This window comes from Melanotaenia boesemani, chromosome 20 (assembly GCF_017639745.1).
Source record: "Melanotaenia boesemani isolate fMelBoe1 chromosome 20, fMelBoe1.pri, whole genome shotgun sequence".
NCBI lineage: Eukaryota > Metazoa > Chordata > Actinopteri > Atheriniformes > Melanotaeniidae > Melanotaenia > Melanotaenia boesemani.
The window spans coordinates 4,550,322-4,577,919 of NC_055701.1; the positions used below are offsets into that span (position 1 = coordinate 4,550,322).

The window sequence follows — 27,598 nt, forward strand, 5'->3', positions numbered from 1 at the left end:
TTCGTGTGGCTGCTCAGCATTTGCTTGTGTGTATGTGTGTGAGCGTGCGTGTGTGCGTGTCTGCTTGCGAACAAGTTGACAATATTTGTTTAAATTTTCCCTTTTTTTTTTTTTAGTTAAACTGTGAGTGTCAGGGCGCGTGAGGCCAACCGGTGGAAAAGATTCAAGAGGACTTGACGCTACATACTCTTAATGAAGTCGAAAATAACACGTTTACTAACGTACAGTCCATGAAAACAAGCCGCATTTACGCAGTTAAAGGAATTTCGGTGTAATTATCTTCATCGACACCACCTGGAGCTCAGGTTATCCGCAAACGTTGTTGTTGTTGTTTTTTTAATTAGTGGCACAGTTTGAGATAAAGTGTGCCTTCTGCGAGTCGCTCATGTTAGCTAATGAAGTTGTAGTAACCGTCATTTAACAGAGTGACATATAAGCAGCTACTTATTTAAAAATGCTAAAGACGCTGACGAAGAAGCTGAGAAGACATTCACTGAACGAGATCCATCCTTTCCAGCTGAAGGTAAGTTTGACTCTTGCTAGTGCTGCTACACTCCAGTGAAAAACATCTGAGAAAGACATTAGCTTGCCTTGTGTGAGAGCTGTTTGGTTTTACTTTTTGTCTTGTGACTGCGAAGTTATGTGTGCTCAGCTTGTAATCAGGCTGAGCAAGGGTAATAATGAGTTCATTAACACAGTTTCTCTTTCACACGTACACCCAGTTAGTGGCCCATACAGTGCAGCCCCTCTGGAAATGTCCACTGTGTGCTCTGATCTGTAAGCTGTTGTTGTTTTTGGAGTATTCTTTGCTTTTAAGCACCCATTCATTACCAGTTTTGAAGGAATTTACCCTTTATGGCTTTACAGGGATTTTCCAGATGTTTGCACAAAGATCCACTTGGCAACATGTGGCTCAGATAGACATTCATCCACAGTTTAACCATCTGTTTGATATTTATTTCTGGTCCATTTCTTCAACTTTTTAATAGCTTTATTTATGACGACAAACTACAAAGCTAATTTAAATCTACACAAAGACAAACATGGTTTTAAAAACATCATTTTTGCAAGCTGTAGTAATCCCAGTATCTCCAGTTTTCCACAAATAAAACCCACGTATGTGCTCCTCTGTTTTAGTCATGACTCATTTTGCATAATGCCTCTTTTTGGTGAGTAGAAGGGTGAATTGTATCCTGCATGGGTCACTAACTTGCTCCATCTACAACACTATTGTGCATCAACCAACTGTATCATGCATGGCAGCCATTTTGTGCCAAAGTACTCCCCTTTCAAAGGCTCAGTAATGAGTAGAGGGGAAAGTGTGCCATCCCTATTGTTTACTTTTGTTTATGTTTGTGTTGATTTGCTCAGTGAGAGGATCATTTCTTATGAAAGTTAGTGTGATGGCAAGTGCTGGTTGTGAGTTATTCTGACAAAGACAATCTCTTGAAACCCATTAAAACACTTATGATACACTGGTTAATTATTATGTATTTTCACTGAGAAAAATACGGATACGGAAATCAGCAAAAGAAATCCTACATGCAGTCTTCTCCGGAGCATGCATCCATGCAGAAACATGGAAGTGTTATCAAGCAATACTTGCTGAATCTACTCAGACTAAAACCTTTAGGTTTAATCTTTTCATTTGGAGATATTGAAAGAATTATATGCTCATTTTTCACTTTAAAAGAAACCAGCAAATCTGGAAATGGTTTGTTTTAAAGCCTGGCTATTAGTAGATTATGTTTTTGGGGGCTTATGCACATTTTTCAAAAGTTAAAACATCAAAAATTGATATCGGACAATACTTTTTAACATATTTACACATACTTGTCGTCTACCTTCCAGCAGTGTATTTGACAGATTACTTAAAGTAAGCATGAAGGTTAATCTGAGGCCATCTGCTCAGCTGTGATGCTGCTCTGCTGCATGTTCTGCAGATGTAAACAGTAAGAGGTGGAGCTGCTCTGCTGGAAAGACTGAAACCACCATTTCCAAATTATTCCACTTTTTTGAATTGAGTTTTAAATCGATGTGTTTTGGGAAGCATTTATACTAATGCTAAAAGCATAAAAGGCTCATATTAGTCAGGCTGGTGTATTATTTAGGTTACTCTAATCAAAATTTCTGCATGCACTTTATAACCAGGCTATTTTACTCCATACTGATCAGATGCTGGAACCAGAGCCATTTTAGAGCTGGTTCAACTTCAGAACCTTTAAGTAGCACCGTGTAGCTTTCTGACCTTAGAAATATGTGTTAGTAACTCATTTTGATGTCACATTTCTGGAACCATTGTTGCACAGCAGTGTCCTGAATCTAAGAAACTTTCTCTTCCGGGAATGTTGCATCACTTTACATCTGAGATGCACTTTATGGCACCACGTCAGCCAGCAACAATCAACACACCGGCTGTTTTGAACACACACCATGGCTGATTCATCAAACAAATGCAAGAGGACATTATAGGAGGAAGAGGGAAAAAAAGAGCTGGAACAGGACACAAGACAAGAGTCAACATCAAACTGACTTTTACTGACTGAAGAGAGCTCAGAGAGGAGACAGGATGCGCAATGAATGCCAAATTAGCCGCTGTTAGGGGGTGCCCTCCTGAGATAAAAGTTAATTAGTGCTTCTTTAAGTACAGATTTGTTTCCACAGCCACGGCATTATGTTACATTAATGCCTCTTCCAGTGCATGTTGGAATTGCCCTCCAGCATATTCTGAATTTCGGCAGTGGAATGCAGTAAAAGAAGGCAGTGCAATAAATCCCACTGATTTTGATTAATACTTTTACTTGAAATAGACAATATTTCTAAACATAGCTGCAAGCGTTTAGAAATTCAGCAGATTGCGATGATAGTTGCTCCTCAAAGCAGCCCATCAGGCAGTATTCTCAAATGTGACTGGGGATATAAAAGCATGAAAGAGGAACACTGCGCTCTTGTTCTTCTGCTGCTGCTTCCAGTCCACATCCATGTTGAAAGTCTTTTTTTTTTGCTTTGCTGCTAAGGCTAACTGTCTTGGTTTCTATAACAATACACATTCCTTAGATTATTTTAAATTGAGACCAAGTCCCATACTTAGAGGTACATCACAGCTAGTAAAACTGTTTCTAAATACTTAAAAGCAAGTTTGTCTCAGTAGTGTAGTTCATTGCCAGTTATTTGGCTTGTTATTACTGTTATTATTATAAAATTCATTATTAGTCATACTGCAGTGCTTTCTCTGCAGAGGATTTCAGACATGTTGAAAACATCGCAGATTGTTCATTGGTCAGACAGATCTCTCAGCTGTGGTCTTATTACCAGGTTACGTTTCTTTGTGACCTGCACCGTGTTAAAACCCTGCACACACCAACAGAGACGAGTCAGCTGAAATTTCTGTGCTTAGTATATCTATGTGACATACGTCTCATCTTGGATCAGTCATGCACTGATGCATTGACAGCTCGACCCACGAGGTGGTTTGTGACCTGTTTCTGTGTCACAGCAGCTTCACATTTACGATCTATGAGCTTCTCTGAGCGACAGTCATAAACAACTGATCGGGTCCAAGCTGACCGAGACTATCTGCAGTCGAGTTTTTAAGTTGAGCTGTAATAAGGAATGGAAAAAATGGTACATGTGCAGTAAGGTAATATCAGCTGATTTATGTTCCCTGCTGCTTCTCATGCACATGCACAAACAGCTTGTTATGGAATCACAAATCTCCCAAATCTCAGTTGTCCGGCAGCGTTTTTAGACCTTTTTGCATGATAAATGTTTTTGTTGTCATGCTTGCCCACAGTTTGTTATGCAGGCCGTCTGTTAAGAATGTTGAAAGTATTTAATCCCATGAAGAGATCGCTTCAGCGGTTATTTTCTAGGACATGAAATTGCTTCCAGAGCCAGAGAAGACAGCTTGCAAATGTTTTCACAGGCTGGATTGTACTTTTTGTGACAACTAAGCTCATGTTTAAACATCTTTTGTGTGCTTTTTTTCAAAAGAGCCCGACTGACTGCAGGTGCTTTTTCATGTATAAAATAAAGTTTATTGCAGGTTTACACATCGTACACAGGTCATATTTGAGTCTGAAGTTTGCGCAGTGGTTAGTCACTGGCTGAGTCCAGAAAGACCAGGTCAGCTCACATGAAACTGGACCAAAGGTTTCTTTTACAGTGGTACTCCCAGAAGGTCACACTGATCGAGACTACTTAAACCAACACACTCCAGTGGTGTGTGACAGAAAGAGAATCAAGCAGCTCTGACCTTGCGTTGTGTGTTTTATGAGAAGGGAAATGGACTGTGACAGTGTCCATGTCAGCGTGGAAGGACGCAGCTGATATGTGTGTGAACTGGGTGGTGTGTGTACGCTATGACATTGCCATTGATCCAGCTTAGCAAGCTGCTCAGTGATGCAAGGGACTGACAAGGATTTCATTCAACTGTTCTTGACGCACAAACACACAAGTCTTTGTCCGTCATTTGCATGCATACACAAAAGCAGTTTTCAAGCGTAATTCATCCAGTTTTCTTTTCACTTCGCTTGTTTGAGCTCTCTGAACCAGCCTGCAATTAGTTTCCTTGATAGATGCTAATATGAGACTGTAAAACATCCGCCATAATTTGCAGAAATATGTTATACATGTAATAAACATGACTACTGTCCTTCAGTATGGATTCAGATCTTTTAATGGAGTATTGTAGTATTGTAAACTTTTAACAACAAAGAATTAGCTTTGTGGTCTACCATGGTAGTTTGATGCATCTCAGAAAGAGATTCCCCTCTCATGGCTGTTTGCGGTTAAATCCATCCCTTCCCAAATAACCACAGTCTTTGTCATGCTAAGTATTTTTTTAGTGCTGTGGTGATCAAGTTGGAGATGACATATAAATGACTCTTTCTGAATTTCCACCACAGTAAGCAGAAGATATTTTACCCTCAACCTATTCTTACTCTGAAGGTGAAGTAATATCAGGATGGGCTTCAAGCTCATACCTCTATGGTAATTTCTATTTCCTTTTAATAATCTCTTTCTGTTTATCGTGTTTGTTGCCACATTATTTTAGATTAAACCTAATAATAACACATGCACCCTTAACGGCGAAGAAGGGCGTGAGGTGTTGGATTTGTATGTTTTGGAAGATTTGTGATATTAACGCCTCCAACTGCAAACTTTCTGTCGCAAATCATTTCCCTCTAAATAACTGTTCTCCACTTTTTTCTTCAGGAAGAATCCAAAATGTTCAGACAATAGTGCTGTAATGTTTGTCTGAAATCTATAACGCTAACAATGATGCTGATAATTTACTAAATGTGAAAAGTTAAGTATCTTAAGATAAAAACTTTGTGGTGCTAACTCTGCAGGTCTCCTACTGAGGCACCAACTTAAAAGACTTCGACATTATTGTCCACATGTTCATAGTTCTTGAGTTTACATATCTTTCTCCTGTGCTGAAAATGTGGCACCTCTGCAGCCACATCACTTGCATTGAAACAGTTAGTGGAACTTTGTACCGATAAGTGTTATTTCAGGCTCAACCATAACATCGTCAGGAGGATGTAAAGAAAAACTTAAGAAACTTCAGTCTTGTAAAATGCTTCCATCAAGCACTGTTAACCCCAGCTAGACTAGTATTAAACCACTGCTTTATCTTTCATTTTAATTCTAGTGGCTTTGTCACATCATAAAAACTTCTCACATCCTAATATTAATACTGTACCTGTAAGCTACCCGGGGATCTCAAATTTAAAAACAATACCCAGGAGGAAATACATGATTATTATTACCCATTATTCTAGGAATGCATTAAAAGGCCATTTCTTTCAGAGAGAAAGATTGTTTACAAGTGAACAACATTCAAGACAGCTGCCAATCTTCCAAGGAGTTTGGTCCCATAAAGTTCAGCCCAAGGTCAGACCATGCAATGCTCAGATAATCTGCAAATACCAGACTCCCCAGGACTCGTTTAGTCTTTTTTTAACTGGACTGTCATGAACTTGAACATGCTAACTAGTATCATCAATTCATCATAATGTGCCTCAAAACACAAGAGTTGGAACAAGATGTGTAAAAACCCCCAAACTCATTAATGTTTGAGTTGTGGTTTAGCTTAATGTGTGTGCAATTGTGTCTGTGAGGGAAAGCAATTTAGACCTGAAACGCATTGTTAGGAAGACACCAGTCCACATGTGTTCTCTGATCCATAAGCAACGGACTCTGAGGCAGACCCCGGGGGGAAGGAAATGCCAAATCCGTGCTGTCAGCTTAACTTCTTGTCAGACAGACAGTGTTTGCTCTGTGTAGAAACGTCCAGACATTCAGGTCAAAGAAACCTAAAAGATAAGCTGCCAAAGCTACAGCTATATGTGGTAAGATGTCCTGGTAAAAGGATGGACATGGTGCTGATTTAATTGAGAGTGAATGCAGATTTATACCTGTCGTTTTTGATGTCTCTCCTGAATAAAATTAGGCAAATAAGTTTACTTCACTGTTTGCATTCTTCAGAAAGATTGTAAGTAATATTCCAGCTCATTGTAGTTTACAGTGTACCAAAAACTCTGACAAACATGGTCATTACTCTTAGTTTTTTCCCTTTAGTGTTCATTAAGTCACTCTTGTTATGTCCAGACCAGCACAAGGTTTCTGGTTTTGAATACTGCCACTGGGCCAGTTCATTCAGAGTCTCTACCACAACTCATGTAGCATTAAAAAGCAAGAAGGCTTCACTCAGGTCACTGCCTGTCCCAAAAAAGTCACCACCTGGATTAAACTAAGCAAACAGGAAAGAGCCTTCCATTGGATAATTACTGCATGGATGATGATGTTTCAGCTGCAGCAAGTTTTTAAACCCCAACCAATGCAATGAGTAGCTTCTCATTTCTTTAACAACCATGTGGAAAGACACATCCCGTGGTTGTGGAAAAGATGGTAATGTGTTTCAGAAGGGTCAAATTCTTGGCATCAATCAAAGAAAACATCTAAGGAGATGCTGAAACTAAAATTGGGTAAAAAAAAAAAAAAACTGTCCACTGCAAAAAAACATTGGAAAAACATCTTGAATGATGGTCATTAGTGGCCACTTAAATGTTTGAAATAAAATCATAAAAAAAAACAACATCAGTAAAACTCAGGGCTGTTTAATAGTGAAAGTAAGAACATTTCCATGTGAACAATGTGAAGGGAACTTAAGGGATTGGGACTTAACAGCCATAAAAAAAAACCCAAAAAACACTAATCAGTGAGAATAATCAGGAAGGAAAAAAGGCTTCAATAGCTAGGTATCATAAAGACTGGACTCTGGAGCAATGGAAGAAGATCATGTGGTCTGATGAGTTCAGATTTACCCTGTCCCAGTGTGATGGTAGCACCAGGGTAAGAAGACATGCAGATGAAGTGATACTGCCATTGTACCTAGTGTCTACTATACAAGCCTGCAGGGGCAGTCTATGATCTGGGGTTGCTGCAGTTGGTCAGGTCTAGGTTCAGCAACATTGTGTCCAAAGAATGAGGTCAGCTGACCACCTGAATTTACTGAATGAGCAGGTTATTCCATCTTCCCTGATGGCACAGCCATATTCCATGATGACATTGCCAGGATTCATGGGGCTCAGATTGTGAAATAGTGGTTCAGGGAACAGGAGACGTCATTTTCCCGCATGGACTGGCCACCACGGCGTCCAGACCTGAACCCCATTGAGAATCTTTGGGATATGCTGGAGAAGACTTTGGTCAAACTTTCCCATCATCAATACAACATCTTGCAACTCTGGATGGAAATGTGACATTGCAGCAGTTTAATGAAATGATGTTGCAGTGAATGCTGCCATAATCAAAGGTATATCGCTTTAAAAATTATATTTAGGTTCTGTGCTGGAAAAGATTTCCATTTTGTTATTTTCTCATTCTTTTATTGATCCTTTTGGTTCTCTATTTAGTTCCTTCTGATGTGAAACATTATGCTATAAAAATGCTTTTTTTCCTCTCTATTAGCTAAAAACCAGAAGCACACCGAGCTGAAATTTACAATAGATGTGAAAATGAAATAAAATTGCGTAATTATTTTATCTTATTGAAAAACTCACCAAGTTTAAGTTAAGAAAGAGTTGAAAAGTAATTTTAGGCTCTTTTAAAATATATTTTAAAGGTAAAGTTATATGTGGAAACAGGGGCATGCAGCTATGAGATGTAGCAAGCAGCTAAAATAGCACACTCCAGAAATGTCTGTGAAACTAAACAGTGGAATTTCCACTAATATGATTTTAAAAACTGGCTATTGCTTTCTTGGTATTTAGAGCCTGGCTGCTTTCCCCTCTTTTCACACTTTTTGAAGAGCTTCAGAGAGAAGAGGAGATGTGTGAGAGAGTGTGTTTGTGTGTGTTTTATAGACTGGAATGGAGGACACTGTGTCTGCGTAGATGTGTGCAAGCACACACACACATGCACAAGCACAGATGGCAGCTGCTCAACGAAGCCTCTGAGTGGTAATTACTGAGTGTGAGGCGCCTTACTTAACTCTTAGCGTTACCGGCTGCAGGGTTTCTGTATTGTTGCTGCTTCTTGTAAAGGAGGAATTGATTTTAAAGAGACAGACTGAGTTTGGTCGTGAGAAAACAAAGTTTTCAGTGTGAAAACTGTGAGACTCAAATTTCAATCAAAATTTTTTGTGTGTTTTTGGGAGAATCTAATTTGATTTTTCTTCCCCTTGTTGACAGCTTGACTTGGGTTGTTGCAGATTTGTGGCCTGTTTTTTAACTGTGTTTTTAATCAAGTACATTTTTTTAATGAAGTTGAACTTTATCCTGATTTGTAGGAGTACTTTTTAAAAATTTTAAAGGATTTTTGTGACTTATTCTAAGACCAGTTGCACAAAAAACTACATTTCACCTTAAGAGTGAAACTTAAAACCTGTGATTCCTCTTTCCGGATGCACTAACTTAAAGACGTTTCACTAAATCCCTTAAAACCCCCACTGTTCAGCTTTGTCAAAATTTTAACACAGTTGTCCCCTTAAGACTGAAAATGTACTTGCTTTTTGCATGTAGGCAACCAGCATGAGGGTAGATATTCACATACTTGCTTGTGTATTGGTATTGAAGGATTTCTCTAGGGCAGTGTTTCTCAGTCCTGGTCCTCAGGACCCACTATCCTGCACGTTTTAGATCAGGAGTGTCCAACTCCAGTCCTCTAGAGCCACTATCCTGCAGGCTTTAGATGCTTCCATACCTTTAGGCACCTTGAAATTAAATGAATGAATGAATGGCTGAAATGAATCGCCCATTAACAGGCTTGTAAAGAGCTTGACATGGAGTTCACGTAATCTGAATTAGGTGTGGGGGAATTGGAAAACATCTAAAACATGCAGGGCAGTGGGTCCTGAAGACCAGGATTGAGAAGCACTGCTCTAGGGGTTATATTAGAAAACTTAGCCTAAAAAGAGTTGCTGAATTTGTGGGGTGTAAACTAGGGCTAAAAATAAAAATGTCAGATTTTTTCAAACCAAATCTGATTTCTGAATTTAATCAATTTTTTCCCATTTTATTTCTAAACATATTAGACTTATTAAAAACAATATTAAATTTAAAATGTGTTTTTTATTTATATGAATGAATGACATGTCATGACATTTCCATCGTATAAGCGGCTTCTTGTCCTACATAGAGGTATGCAACACAACTCTCGTTCCATCTACGTCCTGATCATATAGGGCTGAAGTTGTAGTTGGCATCTCATAGAGAGCAGCATTTGTCACTGCAGTTATATTCACAGCTAAATTACAGGCATAAGGGATGCTGCTAACTATGGAAGCCCAAGGAGAGCATTTGCGGTCCATATAAAAGAGGGAGAAAAAACTAGATTTTCTGAAAAATAAGTTGTCAGAAACAGAAAATTCTGTTTATAGATTTTATCGATTAATAGCCCAGCTCTAGTGCAAACAAAATGATATACATGGCGATAATAGAGGGAGTCAGCATTTGGTTAATTTAAAGACCACAGTAGAAAAAATGACAGCAGTGGTACAGTCGATGTTATGTAAGGTCTTTAAAACAAGCATCTCATTTCTTGTTTCTGAAACTTTCAGCTGCTGGGTGACAGTCCTCTTCCATTACATCAGGTCAAATCAGTCCCTACACTACCCCTAGTTGTTAGTCACATATTGCACCATGGAAACGCATAGTATTAATTTCAACACATCAAACAAACACAAAATACACAAGGAAGCCACGGTTAACACAGGTTAACACACACAGCCTAACAAAGGCTTGCGTCTTGTCTCTCCTCTGAGCTCTGTCCAGCCAGAAAAAGTCAGTCGGATGTAAACTTTGTCTTATCTCTTGGACTGTCACTTTGTCACTTTCTTTTCCCCTTTTTAGAATCAGACATTCTGCAATTGTGTTGATATCCAGTTGCTAGTACGTAATGCTTCGGGCTGGAAAAAAAATAGGAACTTCTTGTTTCTCAGCCTCAGGAGGTTTTCACCTCATCAACTCCAGGATGTACATATGAATGTCAGCGTACCATCGAAACGAACCAGAAGCTCATTGTTTTAATGTTGGGAGGTTTTGTAGTGCTGCTTTAAACTCATTAGCTTGTTTGTTTCTTTGCATTCAGAATTTACAAAATCATTATTGCTCAAATTGTCATAATCATGCAAAACCATTTCACAAGATGATTTAAAAAACATCAGAAGGGAGGGAGAGAGAGAGAAAAAAAAGAAAACCATTAATATTTTCATATTTTTTTTTAAGTCTCTTTAATAGATGAACTTTAAAATCTTGATGTACCTCCTGTCTTTTGTCTTGCATGATAAAAGTCATGATACTCACTCCTCATCCTCATGTTTAGATAGTTATTTCAATGAAGTGCTCGGCAGAACAACCTCAGTTTAATGTGTGTTATTTGGCCATAGTGTGTTCTGATTTTAAGACCGGATAATTTGCACTGTTGACTTGAGGAAATGAAATTGTTGGCAGAATAACTGGCTGACAAAGCTGTGGAGCAAACATTGAAGTACCACTGTGATTGGAAAGATCATAAATTGTTTGGGGTATTAAACCTATAATTATAAATAAACTGATTTCAGTACATTTTTAGGGTCAAGGGATATTTTTCTTCAGTTGTGTGAATTTTCTTCACTTTCCATGAGCTGTTAGGTTGAGTTAAAGACACAATAGGATGAAACTCAAATGTCTTGAGGGATTTCCTCAGTATACAATACAAAACAAGACAAGGATATTTCAGATCTAAAGGACAAGATTTAAGGGTGGTTTCTGCAACATCTTTTTTCATAAGGAAACCTTACCTTGGCCTTTAACCAGAATCTTAATATGAGGAGTGTTTGTGTAAATCTCAGTCATCCAGGTCGTGTGGATTTCTTTTGTTGGTTCTTGGAAACCTTTCACTTCCTGATTAAAAAAGGGAAAAGTCTGAACTAAAGAACGTTTCAGGCAAGTATTTAGAGTTAACTTAGGTCACCTCCGCATCCTGTCCCTGATTCTGTGTCATGTTTGACCTATTCAGTCAAACTGAAACCATTCTGCACCACTCACCAAAGTTAAGATTTAGATTTAGAAGAATGGGGAGAAGGTAAGGGGTTACTTTACCATGGCATATGGCAACTAAGACAAAGGCTGAATTGTTTTTTTTTTTCTTCAGATTTCTTACCATGGAGGTGGAGAGGGAGTTGAGAGTGATGACTCAGAAGGCGAGAACCAGGAGCTCGCACAGATTGACAGAGGTATGTACCCAGAGCCACCTGTAATTAATGATTCACAGACATCACAACTTGACATAATTTGGTTGTGGAAAACAACATCTGAGCTGTTTCTCTCCACCTTCTCCTGCCAAATGACTCCTCCAGAGAGACGGAGAAATTGTGCGCTCACTCCTTTGGCCACCAGCCAGCAACACAACCAGGGTCCCCTCTCTCCGGCCCGGTTACGACGCCTCCGCCTCCTTTTAGATGCCAATCTGGATCGTCACTCTTCAGAGGAAGAGCTGGAGCGAATCATTTGCAGTGACAACAGGAAGTGGGTGTCTGCACTCCCACAGCGCCACAGCGATCACCACAGCAGCGCCTCCAGCGACGAGGAAGTGCGGGACCTGTGTGGCTGCAGGTCACCGCCTGCTTCCTCCAGGCCGCTGGTCGAGCCCAACGCTTGCCTGGCCGCCTCCCCCAGCCCCGTGCTGTTCAGTTCCAGCCCACCACGTAGCCTCAAGCCACCCCCAATGAGATTTCAGCTGCAGGTGGTGCAGCCAGTTGCACGTCCCATCATTTTGACCCACTTTGACCAATCAGCACCTTACAGAAAATATCGGCACAGCTACGGTGCAGAGCCAGGGAGACCCAGTCTGGACCTGGAAAAAATGCAACAGGTTAGTACCAACTGTGATAATAAAACACTGAAACTGTAGCAGCTCATGCACACTAATTCAACTCTCCTCCTCATTCCATAAAGATTTGCATTCACAGGCAGAATAGAGGAAAGTATATGGTGATGCAGATGAGTCAAACTGTGATACAGTTTCAGAGAACAGAAGCAGTTGTGACACCACAACTTCAGAGACTCACAGCTTCTTTTCACAATTATTTTACTTCAAACATTAACTCGTCAGTGTGGCAAATAGTTACTTTATAAATGGATAACCTACTTTGCCTTTTAGCAAAGCTGTACAACATAGCTGTTGTTTGACCTTTACAACTGTTATGATGATGTGAAGTAGGAGGGAGCTGGAAAATTCCCATGAAAAGTGATGTATTTCCACATATTCAGTAGTTTCCTGCAAAGACGTGTTCGGATGGGTGTGTCCCTTCACAAAAAGCCCACAGCAGGCGTTACACATCCATCTTCATCAGTGCTGCTGAAATTCTTAATTTGAGAAAACATTTAAATTGATGTTAAATCATGATATGACTCAGGCCATGTTAGCACAAATGAGAGGATTTTGCAGGACAGAGTTTTTCCCTCCTACTTTCGCTCCCAAAGAAAAATCACGTCCACACAGTAGAGTTTCCAAAATACATTCTCTGACCACATGACATGATTGGAACAATTTCAGGAGCCAAACCATAAGGTGGTGATTTAATCCTGTCTGAATTCACGCTGACAAAAAAAATGACCACATCCGACAGAATCCCAAAAATTGTGTGTTTTATGTAGCAGCGTCCTCAGTAACACAACACCTTTCTTCTACTCTGTAGTCAGTGACCCTTACGGCGCATTCACACCCGAATAACCTGGGGGGACTCGGTTTAATTGGAATTCGGAAAAATTTCATACCTTTTGGTTTAGTATTTAGCTATGCGGACCAAACCACCTGGTCAGTGTCACACAGTTGCAACAACTGCTCGCAATGGGGCGATATTCCCCGGCTACTGACCATGAAGAAAGAAGAAGGGAATATTTCTCACTGACTGGCCAAGATAATAAACTGCTCGTTCACTGAAAGTAAACAATTCATATAGTTTTGGGGTTTCTGTTTTTACGTGGGTGTTCAAGCCTAATGCTTTTTTCACAAGAATCCAGTCCAGCAAACGCAGTAGGAGAGGCGGCGACTTATCTGACATGCTGCACTACAACACATCATACGTCACTTTCTCTCTTTAGTTCACTGCTTGCTTTCACACCATTAGTGCAAAGCACCAAGGTTCTGTTGCTAGCAGAACAGAGTTTTGCTTCTTTGGTCCACTCCAGAGTGTGCATGCATGTTCATGCATTGCTCCAAATGAACTAAACTATCCATGTAAGCAGACCAGGGTTCGTTTAAAGTGGACCCAATAAACAGTGTGAATGCAAGCATGTAAAAAGTCCAGTTAACAAGATTAGCAGCAGGAAAATCTTGGCTACATCTGCCGTTGCTGTGTCAACAAAGGTGTTAATGACTGACACAAGCCACCAAGATGGAGGTGCACACTCTGATGTTGCAAGCTAGAAACGCTGGTTATCCTGTCCACAAAAACTTTGCCTTCACTGTGTCACGTGTGAGCGGAGGTGAGGACCCAAATGCAGGCGGATCAGGCAGGAGGCAGAATCGGTGCAAATAAAAGGGTTCATTTTCCCAAAAACTCAGGGACAGGGAAACACACATTACAGGGGATGAACCACATAAGGATCTGACCAAGACAACTGAAAACCAAGGGGCATTTATACACAGAATGAGTAATGAGGAACAGGTGAAGTAAATAAGCAATCAGACTAGGTGAACTAACGAGCCAGGAACAGAAAACACAGGAGGGAAAACTACAAACTGACGTAAACATGACAAAACCAGAAACCCAAACCATGATCAAAACCTAACAAACCAAAGAACACACCTTAACCCAGGAACCACACCGTGAACCATGACACACTGCCCCAAAACTGTGTTTAGATGCATAGGAAGATCTGTTTGTTAAAATTCTTGTGTACATGTGGCCATGACAACAGAATGCCGGACGAGTCACCAGCATTTCTGGGAAATGACAAACTCTAAAAACCCTTTAGGGAGCTATGGATGCACAGGTTGATCAGTCTAACATCGGCACCAGGTGATTTTCAACATGCTGAAAATGACGTCATCTGGCAAATATTTATCCGTTGTGTTAAAGATAGCATGTGGAAGGGTTTGGTTATTTTCTGTAATGTATACATCATTGCTTTCCCAGTATTAAAGCAAACAATCAGGACCAGCTGTCAGATGTTGGCCCAATTTTTATCTTTAACATTGCTATCAAATTTTATAAGTGCTGCATACATTTTAGTAACCCATACATTTTTTTGTCTTAGCTTGGACAGATTCAGATGTTAGCATGTTTTGTAGCACAACACACATCAAATAAAAAGCTTTAATAGAGCCTTTCAAGCTATTATGGGTCGTCCACACAAAAAATGTGTTGTTGCGCATTAACCAGTAATTTCAAGCCCTCACTGTGCACTTCAGCTCCATCCAGGTCCCAAAATGGACTTTTATGACCTGTTTCTGCTGTAAGTTGTGCAGAGAAAGACAAAGAAAAGCAGATGCATGTTGGTTTTAATTTTAAAGCAAGTTTTTGGAGACTTTGTTGCTGTGTTAGAAAGAAATGTCGTAATTTCCTGGTAAATTTAACTCATACTTTGAGTCAACATCGGCTTGATGAAATCTTGGAAATTTCTAAGGAAAAACATCTGCAAACAGTGAACGTCACAGGTCCTATTAGCACTAAACACTGCTCTGCAACATGTTTCAGGTAATTTGACACTTTCTCAGTTTTTTTTATTTGTAATTTTTGGCCTGATAACAGAAAACATTGAATAATAAGACAAGTGTGAAGCACAGTAACAGCTTTATTTTCATTCATTTATCATTCTAACAGTATTGTTTGCTGCTGCTTTAGTCTTTATAGTTACAATATGTACTCTATTTACTTAAATTAAAACATTTTAATTTAACTTATTTTAATATTTCTTATCAAAAACGTATGTCATAAACAGAAGTGTGTTATTTAACATTATACAGTGATAAAATATTGTAATGTTGTGCAGTGGGTTCATTTAAATAAATCAGTTTGAAATAGTACATTCATAAACTATTTGTAGGTTTTTGTTTATAATCTAACTACATGTAGAAAAGTAATACATTTTTAATACTTTAGTACTGGCTACACTATCAAATTCTGTGCACTCAGACACTAACAGTTTAATATTATTATATATATATTTTTTGTTATTCTTCTCAGTTATTGTTGTAATTGTCTGTAATGAGCTTCCTCATACCGTCAGTAAGTTGTTTAACCTGGAGGTGAAACCAAATTCTGAATAACCCGAGTACAGAGTGAAGTAATATTGTGTGTTTCTGTACAACACAGTTGTGTGCTGATTACACATTTTCTTCCTTCAGATAGTTGGAAACCTCCACAGGATGTAATTTCATACATAACCATTCATTTTGCCATGAGCTGAAGTTTATTTCTCAGTAATAGTAGTGTAGTTGTCACATGTAATTAGATATTTATCCAGACACTGCAGCAATAATTGAGAAGGGGAGCCAAAAAACACACAATGATGACTCTCCACCAAACTCAAACGCACACTGCCACACAAAATGCTCACACAAGCAAACAAAGTCTTCTATTTGACGTTCGCCACCACGGTGGTCTGGCTGGAGAGGGATGAAGGAGATGGAGGCTTGGACGGCAGATGTCCGCCCTCATTTCTCACAAAGGCTGGTGAGCGAGGGGAAACGATGGAGGGGTGGAGGCAGAAGGAGAGGATTAAATAAACAACAGAAAAACGACAGCCACTAATGAGTCATGGAGAAGCTGGTCCACTAATCATTAAAATCCAATAGACTTGTTGGCCCACACTGTGGATGGGAAATGGTGTGTGTGTGTGTGTGTGTGTGTGTGTGTAGGGGGCGAAACTGCAGGTTTCAGGGGTCCATATGTCCATGAGGTTTTTAGAGGGAAAGAACAGATGATGAGAGACAGCAGGCTGCAATGAGAGGGGTGAAAAGAAGACAAAGTGTGTGTGTGCGTGTGGGTGTGCATCTATCATCCTGCCTATCTGTTTGTGCCTGCATGTGTACATCATCCTGTGTGTGTGTTTTTTTGCTGTATCAGTGTGTGTCTGTGTGTGTGAGAGTGTGTGCACACTCAGTCAAGTGAAATGGTTGGTGCTGCAGGGAATACAAAAGGGGGCCTGCAGAGGTAGAGAGCAGACCCAGCCGGAGTCTCCCATTAACTCTTTAGATGAACAGCCAAGGACAAAATCAGCCTCGTCTTCTCCATGTAAAAGCTTTCATCCACACTCCTGGAGGTAAAACTGAAGAAAGAAGTGGCTAAAAATGAATCAGGGGAATGATAATCTGATAGGTGGAGGGCAAGCTAAAATCTTAAAAGCTAAAAACTTTGTGCATTCATTTTTAGATTAATATTCCTTGAACCAACCCTTCATTTATGTATATTTTCCTTCCACACTGTCAGAATTTTACATAATCTGAGTGGCAATAATATAAGTGTTCTTCATCAGTAGCTCTCCAGACTTTCTGGAGGGTCTTTTAAAGTTTTTGTTTCAACATTTTCTACATTTTATCTCAATTTCAGTCCAGGGCTTGTGCCTGTTTTCTGTTAAAGTCACTTCACACTGTTTGATGACTCATTCAAGCATAGAAAAAGCTCCTAACTCAAGGTATGAACCCTTGTTTTGTCAACACTTTACAGACAAATTAGCAAAGAACCAATTCTAATTTGGATTCTTATGCAGGGTCAGGGTTGGTAGGTAGTAATTTTGCAACAAGATAAATGCCAAAGAATTATTAGCTGAAAATTTGGTGTATTTCAGCATGGTGAGCAGTGTGTCCTTAAAATAGAGCAGTTGATCTGAAAATGATGTCCTGAAAAAATGGTTACAAATCCAGCAAAGACCTGAACCAGGACCTGAGAGATGCATCTGGACCTTTAGTTGATCCATTTACTGTTGGCTGAAGCCTCGTCAGAAATGGTCTCCATAGGTATGTCACATGACACAAGACCTGGACTGAAAATCAGTGGCAAACTCAACATTATGAACGCAGTGTGGGATCATCTAAACAGAGAATGGAAAAGAAGGCAGAAACATCCAAAGAAGAACTTTGGAAAGTCCTTCAGGAAGTCTGGAGAACTTTCCTGGTAGCTCAAGACTTGGACATTATGCACATTACTTAAAGTCTGCAGTAAAACAAGTCTAACTGTGTTTCAGGACTATATAAGACTAGTGACCTGCAAGCTTGGCTACAGTCTGCCAGTGAAACCAGATGGTGTGTGAGTCGTGTATTTATGTATCTCAGTTTCCCTAAAAGGAAGGGTTAAAGGGTCAGCGAGTTGCTTTCTTTTAGTCTCTGATAATCCCTGCTAATCCACATCACAGATGAGTCTGTGCTATTTGCTGGTGTAATTACGTGGAAGAGCAACAGTTTGTGGAGCAGATGCTGGTTGTGGACTGTGTCTATCTACAAAATGTGATCAAGGTTTTACACTTGGAGCTCAGGTATGCAAAGACCTATTTATGCAGATTGTAGTCAGGATATTAGCAAACTGACCAGATGTTTCTCCATCCAGTAGGCTGCTAATGCATTCTGTCCTACTGTACCAAATGAAAAAAATGAATAAAAAGTCAAGTTAATAATCAGAAAGTTAATGACATTAATAAAAAAATGATCCAGTGAAAAACAATTAAATGAAATAATCAAATAAAAGTAAAGATTAATAATAAAAAATTAAATGGTGTAATAAAAAAGATGAGAACAAAATGAATAATTAAATAATAAAAAGGAAAACCAAAGTTAAAAAGAACATCAACAGTCAGTAAAGCAGTCGGTGCTGACGAGTCACAACCCGACTGAAGTTAGAGCGGAGGTGTGAGGTGATGGGCAGGGAGACAAATCTGCTGCATGTGTGGGATTATCTCACACCATCTTTTTGGTTGAAAGTGAGATAAATCCGGCTCATTCTGATCTTATTTCTGTTTTTGACGCGTGTTGAAGCAGCCTGCTCTCACATGGACTGTTGTGGCGCCGATACAGAAAAGATGAGGGTTGGCAGGAGGTGAGCAGGAGGGCAAGTGCACGGCAGCTCTGTCCCACATCACAACAGCAGGAGTCCTGTGTTTCCTTTCTTTCCTGTGCTCCTTAGAAGCTGCCTCCCCAACTTGAGACAATTCCACGATTGTGTGGTCCCTCCACCCCCACTGTGTTTTTTTTCCTCTGAGAATAGCAGAGCTGCGTGGACGTGGAGGGGAGTGGGAGACAGGATATTGCATAAGCTTCATTGACCAACTGTTTAGTTTAGTGAGACGGCTGGATTTGCCTCACTTCCTACATCATTCTGATTCAGCCTCATGTCACGTCATATTATGATATTAAAATAACTCTTTTGAAGGATCTGAAGTAGAAACGACTCTCACATGCAGACGCAGTGCATGATTTTACATGACAAAATGTTTACTGTACAAGACAAAGACTGCATGTTACGTAAGATTATAAACAGTTTCTGGATTGCTGCTCAGTTTTTAATGTTTATGGGAAAGAGAGTTTTTCCTTTCACAGATGTCACTTCTTCTTTACAGAAAATGCTGCTGAAGAAAAACTGTGGAGGAAAAACAAGAACAATGAAGATCCGGGTGAGTTTATTTTTATTTTTACTTCTCATACTAGTCCTTTTTTTAAAGGTTGATGCATCAATTCATGAAATTATAAATAAAGAACGAACAAACAACAAGACAATACCAAAAGTTTGCTCTAAAGAAGCCGAAGATCAAAGTTTAAGATGAAAACTTAGCAAGAGCCTCAGTTAAAGCCATGAGACTCCAACATAAAACAAGCGAGTTGACTAATTCCAGAAAAGGGTTCATGCCTGCTGGAATAATTAAGCTGCTCCTTTCTCATAAAAAGTTGAAGACAGAAATTTTTTTTGATTAATTAACAAACATTAACAAACATGTTTAATTATCCCTTTTTTTCAGATGTTTGCTTTCTCCTGTACACTATCATAGTGGATATACTCAGCTTGTGGTGGTTTCTGAGCAGAAATCAGGACAACAATGGGGCCCTCTGTAGCTTTGATGTAGCATTAACTGTCTGTGACTACCAGTCTTTCCACACAAACTCATTAAATGTTTTCATTCATTCATTTTCTATAACTGCTTCATGCAGTTTAGGGTTACACAGGGGGCTGCAGGTGAGAAGCAGTGTCCTTCCTGGACACATCATTAGTCCATCACAGGGCCAACATAGAAACAAGCATATCCACGCTCACTCAGAGCAGACAGATTTTCCAGTGAAGCTTTGGGATGTAGAAAAAAAACTTCCAGAACTAAACTAATAACAATGAGAAGCTGCAGCAAAGATAATAACCTACAGCTTTAAACAATGATCAGAGTCCATTCCACCTGCTTTTTTTACTTTGTTTCTGAGCAAACAAGTAAACAGAAGGAAATTACTAAACACAGATATTTGATAAAGGTCTATATGCAAATAGTCATAAATAAATAGATATGGTCTGAATTTTGCCTCGAAATTCTGTCAAAGATGTCAAATTTATACTGTCAAGTTTTCCATATTTCTTCTTTCTCATTATAAAGATCAGTTCGATGGGACGCAGCCTTTTGCATGGAAACAGTTTCTAAAAACTTCTGCAGCTGCAGTTAATTTTTTTATTGATCTGCATCCTTCCAGTTATTTGCTATCAGCCTTTTAGCTGCTTAACATCAGTTGGTAGAATTTGTTTGTGACCTTTGGACAAACAATTTAACACAACAGTTCAAAAGGCAAGATTCTGGCTTATAAAGGGGAATACAGCCCATCATTTTACCCAAAGACCAAACCATGTGATAAATGGTACCCTGTCCTGGTTTGCAGTGCCAGTAATTTTCTAAATCAGATACAGCCATCATTTCCACCTGCTTTTTAATGTCACTGGTAGCATTGACCGCTCCAGTTTTTCAGCGGAGCAAGATGTTTCGTTGTCATCCTGAATTCCAACATCCAAGTTTTGTTTATGTAACTCCAGAATTAATTGTACAACTAATCCAGATGTGTTTACATCTGGATTACACTGTCACAAACATGAGGCTCAGACGATGCTTTTCATTTTCCCTCCTGTCTCGGGTGATGTGGATGTCTGGGGGCTCATTTAACTCTGCTCTCTTCTGTTTGGAGCAACCAGATATTTCAGCTGGTAGGTGTTTGTCTTGGTCGGCGAGCAGTAAAACAAAAATTACTTTCTTGCAGCATAAATGTACAATTATCTTCCTGCTGCAGAGCCAGACAAGTTTTCCAGTCATGGTGCAGCAAAACTGTTCTTTCACTCCAGGGTTGAATAGAAACTGATGTTTCTCTTTGTGACAAATTAAAATGAGGCCATTTAGTTTGCTCTTGTTATTTCTCATGCAGGCTTCACTGACATATAAAAGGCATGCAGACTTGTATGATGTCACCATGCAATATCAGTGATGAATAATCAATGGTGTTTCCCCAGCATCGTGCTGGGAACATTAATATGCTTCATAAAGGGTAACACCAGCTTATTTGCCTGTGAAGCATCTGGTGCCTTTTCTTTACCTCTTTAACTGTAACAGAAAAGTCTTTAAATATCAGACACACATGTTGATGTAGCGGTGTGCCCTGTAGATCGCTGCTGGGCCAGACGTTTGAAGCAATATGTTCCTTTTCTACATCCTTTGGCCATAACTGTAAGAGCATATAAACACATGTAGATGCTGCACATGGAGGCCTCTCTCATGCAGGCAGCCCAGGATCAGGGTGTCCATTACAGCAGCGATAAGGTTGCTCGGTTGCCCTGTGAACCGTCAGGCCTGTCCTGTCGCCAGCACCTTGATCTCCATCCAACTGCATACTGGGACAGCATCTGGCTTCAGCATTTGTTCCCATGCCCGGCTAGCTGCAGAGCCGAGCACGAGATGCCTGAAAATCTGATAGCACTGTCGGGATTACTAATTAAGGCTGAGAAACAAGAAGCTTTTTCTTTTCTGCATCAGGTTTGTTTTAGCGCCATCAACAGCCTTCCACAGCTTTTTACTGTTAGTGGTCTCGGTGGTGGGCTGTACAGCATTCTAACCACAAAACTATTTTCCCTAGATTGAGTCCTGATTGATCCAATAATCATCTATCAGCTCCACACTGAGCTGCATGTGTGTGTGTGGGGATTTTTGTTTGAGGGAAGCTTGTTGGAGATTCGACTGGAACAAGCCTCGGCATCTTGGCAGAGCAGGGCCCTCCAGAAGGAAGCTCAGTGTGGCGAGAGAAGTGACGTTATTATCACGTTGTGTGGGATGGTGTCAGTGGAACCTTATCACACACTGGCTTATGTGTACACACACACACACCAACTGTAGCAGTGCTAAATGCTCCATATACAGCACTGTGCAGAAGACTTGAGCCTTCTCTCATTTCTCAACATTTCTCTTCAAAACAGCCAGACTCTGTAGTAATATTTTTAAAGTGGTTTTAAGCAACAGTCCTCCAGGCTTTCTGAATCTTATTACGTGGATCTTTAGGCTCTTTGTTACAAGCAATATGTCACAAAGATGTACAATTGTTCCCATTTCTATAACTGCTGCTTTGAAAAACAGAAGATTTCAGCAGCAACAAGATGATTCCCAAAGAGCTGAAAACTTATCTCAACATGGTGTGCAGAAAGTGGACAAGTGGAGGATAAAAGAAAAAAGTGTCAGGACTAAAGATCTATCTACAGCATGACAGATGCATCTGGCTGAAGCCCCATCAGAAATGATCTCTATGTGGCTGTCAAGAAGTCATTAAGGAAGGAAGGAAAACAGGGAGAAAAGGCTGAGGTATGTCACATGACACAAGAACTGGACTGAAGGTCAGTGGCAACAGGTCTGATGGTGACATAAATCCTCCCCAGAGCCTGGACATATACTTCACTGAAGCAGTGTGGAATGATCTGGGCAGAAAATGTAACAAAAGGCAGAAACATCCAAAGAAGAGTTTTGGAAAGTCCTTCAAGAAGCCTGGAGAACTATTCCTGAGGATCACATAAAGAAAAGGGCAGAAAGCTGGTCTAAGAGGGTTTAAATATTCACTTTTAAGCTCTCGTTTAGCTGTATTTGCTGTATTTCTGTTTATATTTGCGCGTTTCAGGTTTCTTTTTGTTTTCCTGATCTATAAACAACCGAAGGGTGGCTCAAGACTTCTGCACAGTGCTGTCTGCATCAAGGTTTATGTGATGAGTAGAAATATGTGGAGAAAAAAACTGAAGATGATCTCTGAGTGAGTGGTGATGAGAGGTAGAGCAGAGGAGGAGGAAGAGGAGGTGGAGTGCGTGCGGTTCCCTTGTGGTGCATTTCCAGGGATGGAGTCATTTCCATTTATAGCCGGGCCGGCTGTGATCTGTTTAGCTCCACTGAAACACACAAGTATTACTCATTATTCTGTGTTCTCACGGGTGGAGCTGGTGGTGGTGTTGTCCCTATCAGTGATGTCTACAGGTGTTGGGTTTGCACCAACTCATAGATTTTACTTGAAGTGAGTACACAGCGAGCATTTGAGCCATTTGTGTCGAGTCCTTCTTGTGTCACTCCGTGCTATGCACCACTCGTCTTTCTCTCCCGCTTTATCGCCAAACCCTCAGTTTCCTGGACACGAACCAGAGCAGACACTGGATCTGATGGGGGGGCCAACATTTCAAGCATTCAAGCATGGGAGTAGTTGCAGGGGTTAAGGAGGTCAACAGTGGTTTTGTGTGTGTGTGTTTTAAGAGGAGGGGTCATGTGGAAACAGTTGGAAAACAAAGATTTGATGCATTTGGCGCTGCTGAGGCCTTTTCCATTCAGGGCTTGGGGTGAATAGGAGAGCATGTTAAAGGCTGCAGCAGGCAGGAGTGATGGCTTCTGGTTTCAGCTGCTATAAAGAGTGGGTAGCGAGGACGGTGACGATTGATGGAAGTGAAGGAAATGGTGCAGATATAGACAGTGGACTGAGGAAACCGCTGCGTGTTCCTTTGGTTGTGATTGAGGTTATTACATAGATGTGATGCAAAGATAATTTCAGGTCAAAGAGAACAAACATGTTAATGCAGCAGTTTACCAGTTCATCTTGAAGTTGGAAGAGTAGATAAATCACCACTTTCACTTGTAACCATCAGCACTTACAGAAGCTGTTCAAACATAGCTGCAAAACACGAAGTTTACATGCCTGAGGCAGCAGAGCCGCATCAATAACAAACATGACATTGATGAAGTCAGGCATTAAAGGAGCTGATCGATCAGCTGACGTGGGCTGAGCGTGATGTGTGACCTGAACTAACGCTCTACTGGATTCAGTCATGGGAAAAAACAAGACAAGAGATTAAAACTTTAAATTTTACTGCTTAAAGGTGCAGCACGTAACAAAATCGAAGGTCAATGATGGAAATTTTAAATATATATCATTAAAACTGTTTCTATTGGTATCTATTGGTTTTTACTCTTACAATGAGCCATTTATATCCTCCTATCTGCCTTAAAAAGACCATAGAAGAAGACACAGTTCTGCACCGCTGCACTGGGCTCTGGATCCACTCACAGATGAAAATATGTTTATGTCTGGAAGAAGGGCTTAGGGTTAGGGGATGGAGAGACTATCTGGCAGTTGAACTGGTCCAGTCTCAGCCATCTACAGCTTAACATCTCAAAGACCAAGGAGATGGTTGTAGACTTCAGGAGGAAGTGGCCTAGTCCAGGGTTTTGAGGTGGGTTTTGTCCAGCTACAGATTACTTGGACAACAAACTGGACCTGATGCATTTTCAACCCAGTCATTACACTAAGGTACACAAAGGTTTCCTTGGTAACACATCCACTGAAGACTTCACCCGAACTCTCCAAACTTAAATATACTGTCTCTAATCCTTCCATCGAAGTCCTGCAGAGGCTGGTGGGGATGAATTATTGATTATCAAGAGGAAATTATTGGAACAGAAAAACTTTGAGGTAGGGCATGTTTGCAGCGTTTCTTGGGGTTTAATTCAAGCCTCCCACAGCTGGATTTTGTGTCTTGTCCTTATTTTGGCTCTTAAATGTCCATCATCCTGCAGATGTGAGAAGGAAGACCGAACATTTATTGAAAGTCATCCTGATGGACGACTTCCCTTCCTGCTCTTGGACCGACTTGCTGCTACCATATGGTGAAGATCTTAGCAGAGTTCACATCTTTTATGTTTACTGAAGCTCCTTCCTGGACTCTGATGTTTCCCAGGTCTCACTTTTTGCTCGTTTAAATCAACATTAGTACATGAGACAGCTCTAAGTTGCTTTGGGAATTGTTGCTGAGTTACTGCGGCTCGGTTGTCAGTTATGGATCCCTGAAGATGATGACTGAAGTCATAACAACACCTGTAGCCGCCGCTACATGGGATACTTTTATTTTAAATGCACAGAGCCAATGGAGCACAGCGATGTTTCTATCTCAGGACGTTTCTGCATGGAACAAGCTTCTCATAGACTTCAGCAGCCTCTGGAGAAAGTGCTGCCTCACTGCCAAGTCCAACAAAGTCATTTCCTGTCGTTTCCTGTGGGGAAGAAAATGACTCGGGCTAATTTTAGACAGGGGGCTTGTAGAGCTGCATAGGGGGAGGGGGTGTGTGTCTGTGAGTGGAAAAGAATTTAAACCTGCAGCAAGAGTGAAATAAATTCTGTGAATAAGTTATAATGAGGTGTGGGTATTTTCCACCATGATTGGGGAGGTTTTTACTTCCCTCTCAGGATTTTACAAAGAAAAACGAACCTCATTATTCATCCCAACAGAGACTGAGATGTTTATATTTAAAACGATCAATAATCCTTCAATTCAGTTCAATCCAGCTTTATTTATACAGCACTAGTTCACAGCAGTCATCTCAAGGAACTTTATAGGTAGTTAAATTCAATACAATTTATGGTATACCAGTTATAATCTAATTATAATCCAATTAAATACAGGATAGTCCAATTTATAATAGTTGTATTCATATAAGCCAGTTAATAAAAGTAACTACCAAGCTAATAAAACCAATGGATTGCATCATCCCTTTGATTCAGTCCTCCATCCTGAGCTGTATAAGGTGACAGTGGGGAAGAAAAATCCCCTTTTAACAGGAAGGAAAACCTCCACCAGAACCAAGAAGGGGTGTCCATCTGCCTGGACCAGGGATATCTGCTGAGAAGGAGAAACACCAATTCATGACGACAACGTCATAAATAGATAGAAAAAAGGGTACAGAGAGAAACTGAGGAAAGTGCTCGGTGCTTCATGGGACCACCCCCCACAGCCTCAGCCTATAGACTGCTGGGGCACATGGGGATGGCTAAAGATGGGTCATCCAAGCCAACCATAACTAAGGTTTTATCTGAAATGAACGTTTTTAGCCTCATTGTAAAAGGAGAGACACTGCCTGCTTCCTGAACCCAACCGGGAGCTGCTTCCACAGAGCGAGACCTGATAACTGAAGGTTTTACCCCCCATTTACTTTTAGAACCTTTAGGAACCTCAAGTAAATCTGCAGTCTTGAGTGAAGTATATTGTTGGAAAAATGTGGAACTCTTGAGGTCTTTAACCACCTAACATTTTTCAGTTTTCTCCTAAAACGGGTTATTATGAATAAGACTAGTTGTGGACCAACATTTTTACTGGACTACTTTTACTGGACCCTTGCTGATGTAAGTGGAGCATTTTTGTTGCAGTTTCATCTGCTTCTAACTGGGATGAGAAATCTTCAGCAAAATAAGATGTTAAAGGTTAGGAATGCTTTTATTAATCAGTGAGCAAGCACGAGAATACAAAGTAGTGACATGGTGAGTGTGTCAGTGCCTTTGCAAACAGCCCCTCAGTGGCTTTAAATGTAGAGCTCAGTCACTAAGAGCTTTATATGTGAAGAATTTTAAATTCTGTTCTGGATTTAACAGGAAGTCGGTGAAGAGAAGATAAAAATGGAGAAATATGATCTCTGTTAACACTGTTTTGTTTCCTCAGAATCTGACCAGCAGCCGTCCTCCGCCGAGGTACACCTACGACCCCTCCATCTTTGCCTTCCGCTCTCTGAGCACGCCCCCCCCGTGCAGCCCCCTGAGTCCATCCGACGACCCTCCCTGCTCGTAATCAGCATCGTCCTTCCTGCCAGACACCGGCCTCTGTACCCCGCATTCTCCGACTCTTCATTCCCAGACAGCTTCTGCAGGAGCGACTTCTCTGAAACTGACGTTTGATGGTGGAACTGTTGCACTCAGGTAATCCCTCCCCATCACTGCCACCACTGCAGAATAAAACGGCCTAACGCAACTCTTGTGAGGACGCGCCGGGTGATCGGAAAACAACCTGTGGACCAAGAAGGGACTAGACCAACTATTCTAAAGCCTGAAACCAACATCCAAGAGAGAAAAAAAGTATGTTAGACAATCAATGGGTTCCAGGGTTTCTGACTCCGTAAGGTCATGGTAACTCCCTCTTTGACGAGGTGAGACATCTATCTTATCCACGTGAGACGGTCGTCACATTTATGTCTGAAAAACGACTTTTTTGGATGTGTTACTGAATATGCAGGTCATGTACTGTAAGGTCGAGCTATAACAAACATGTATGACTGTAGTTGATAGTCGACCTTTGATGATATGTCTCTTAATGAATATGTCACTTACTCGAGTTACTCGTATCCTTCCTTGCATGAATTCCACGGTTTTGCAGAGAGATCAGTGGAAAGACGTCTGATAGTTTGCTGCACATTCAGCTGAACGCTGCTGCGTTCTGCATAGCCTACTTGTAGTGTGCCATTTCTTTTTCCCAGTGTCGTACCTCATTACTTTGTAGGTAGAAGAGGACCACTGGTCTAACTACGACGTCCCAGTGTTTCTAAAGTTCTCTTAATGCCTTGAAATGACATTCCGGTTGTGATAAAGGAAACTTGAGGTACTTCTCAGCCCCTGAAATGAGCTGATGAATCCATTAATCACAATGTCACCACTGTAAGTGAGATTCTACACAAGTGAATGTAACATTGTGACATGTTTTCGTCCATTGTTGCACAAAAATGAATCAATAAAAGCCCTGTGGCCTCTTGTTTAGGGTGATTCTGTTTTATTCAGATGGACAAAACAATATTAATATCATACGAGCTTGCTTAACCTGTTC

General features: G+C 40.5%; 1 protein-coding gene across 1 annotated transcript; it reads left to right on the top strand.

Moving 5' to 3' along the window:
* On the top strand, positions 1–27,526 carry si:dkey-16j16.4. Its single transcript, XM_041971228.1, has 5 exons — positions 1–523; positions 11,644–11,725; positions 11,849–12,363; positions 19,047–19,100; positions 26,447–27,526. Exons 1-5 carry the CDS (start codon positions 455–457, stop codon positions 26,570–26,572), a joined length of 846 nt encoding a protein of 281 aa, XP_041827162.1. The 5' UTR covers positions 1–454; the 3' UTR covers positions 26,573–27,526.
* Positions 27,527–27,598: the final 72 nt, after the last annotated feature.

Coding starts and splice junctions, on each gene's coding strand:
- si:dkey-16j16.4 (XM_041971228.1), top strand. CDS start 455: ATGCTAAAGACGCTGACGAAGAAGCTGAGAAGACATTCACTGAACGAG. Junction 524..11,643: donor TCCATCCTTTCCAGCTGAAG/GTAAGTTTGACT, acceptor TTTTTTCTTCAG/ATTTCTTACCATGGAGGTGG. Junction 19,101..26,446: donor CAAGAACAATGAAGATCCGG/GTGAGTTTATTT, acceptor TTGTTTCCTCAG/AATCTGACCAGCAGCCGTCC.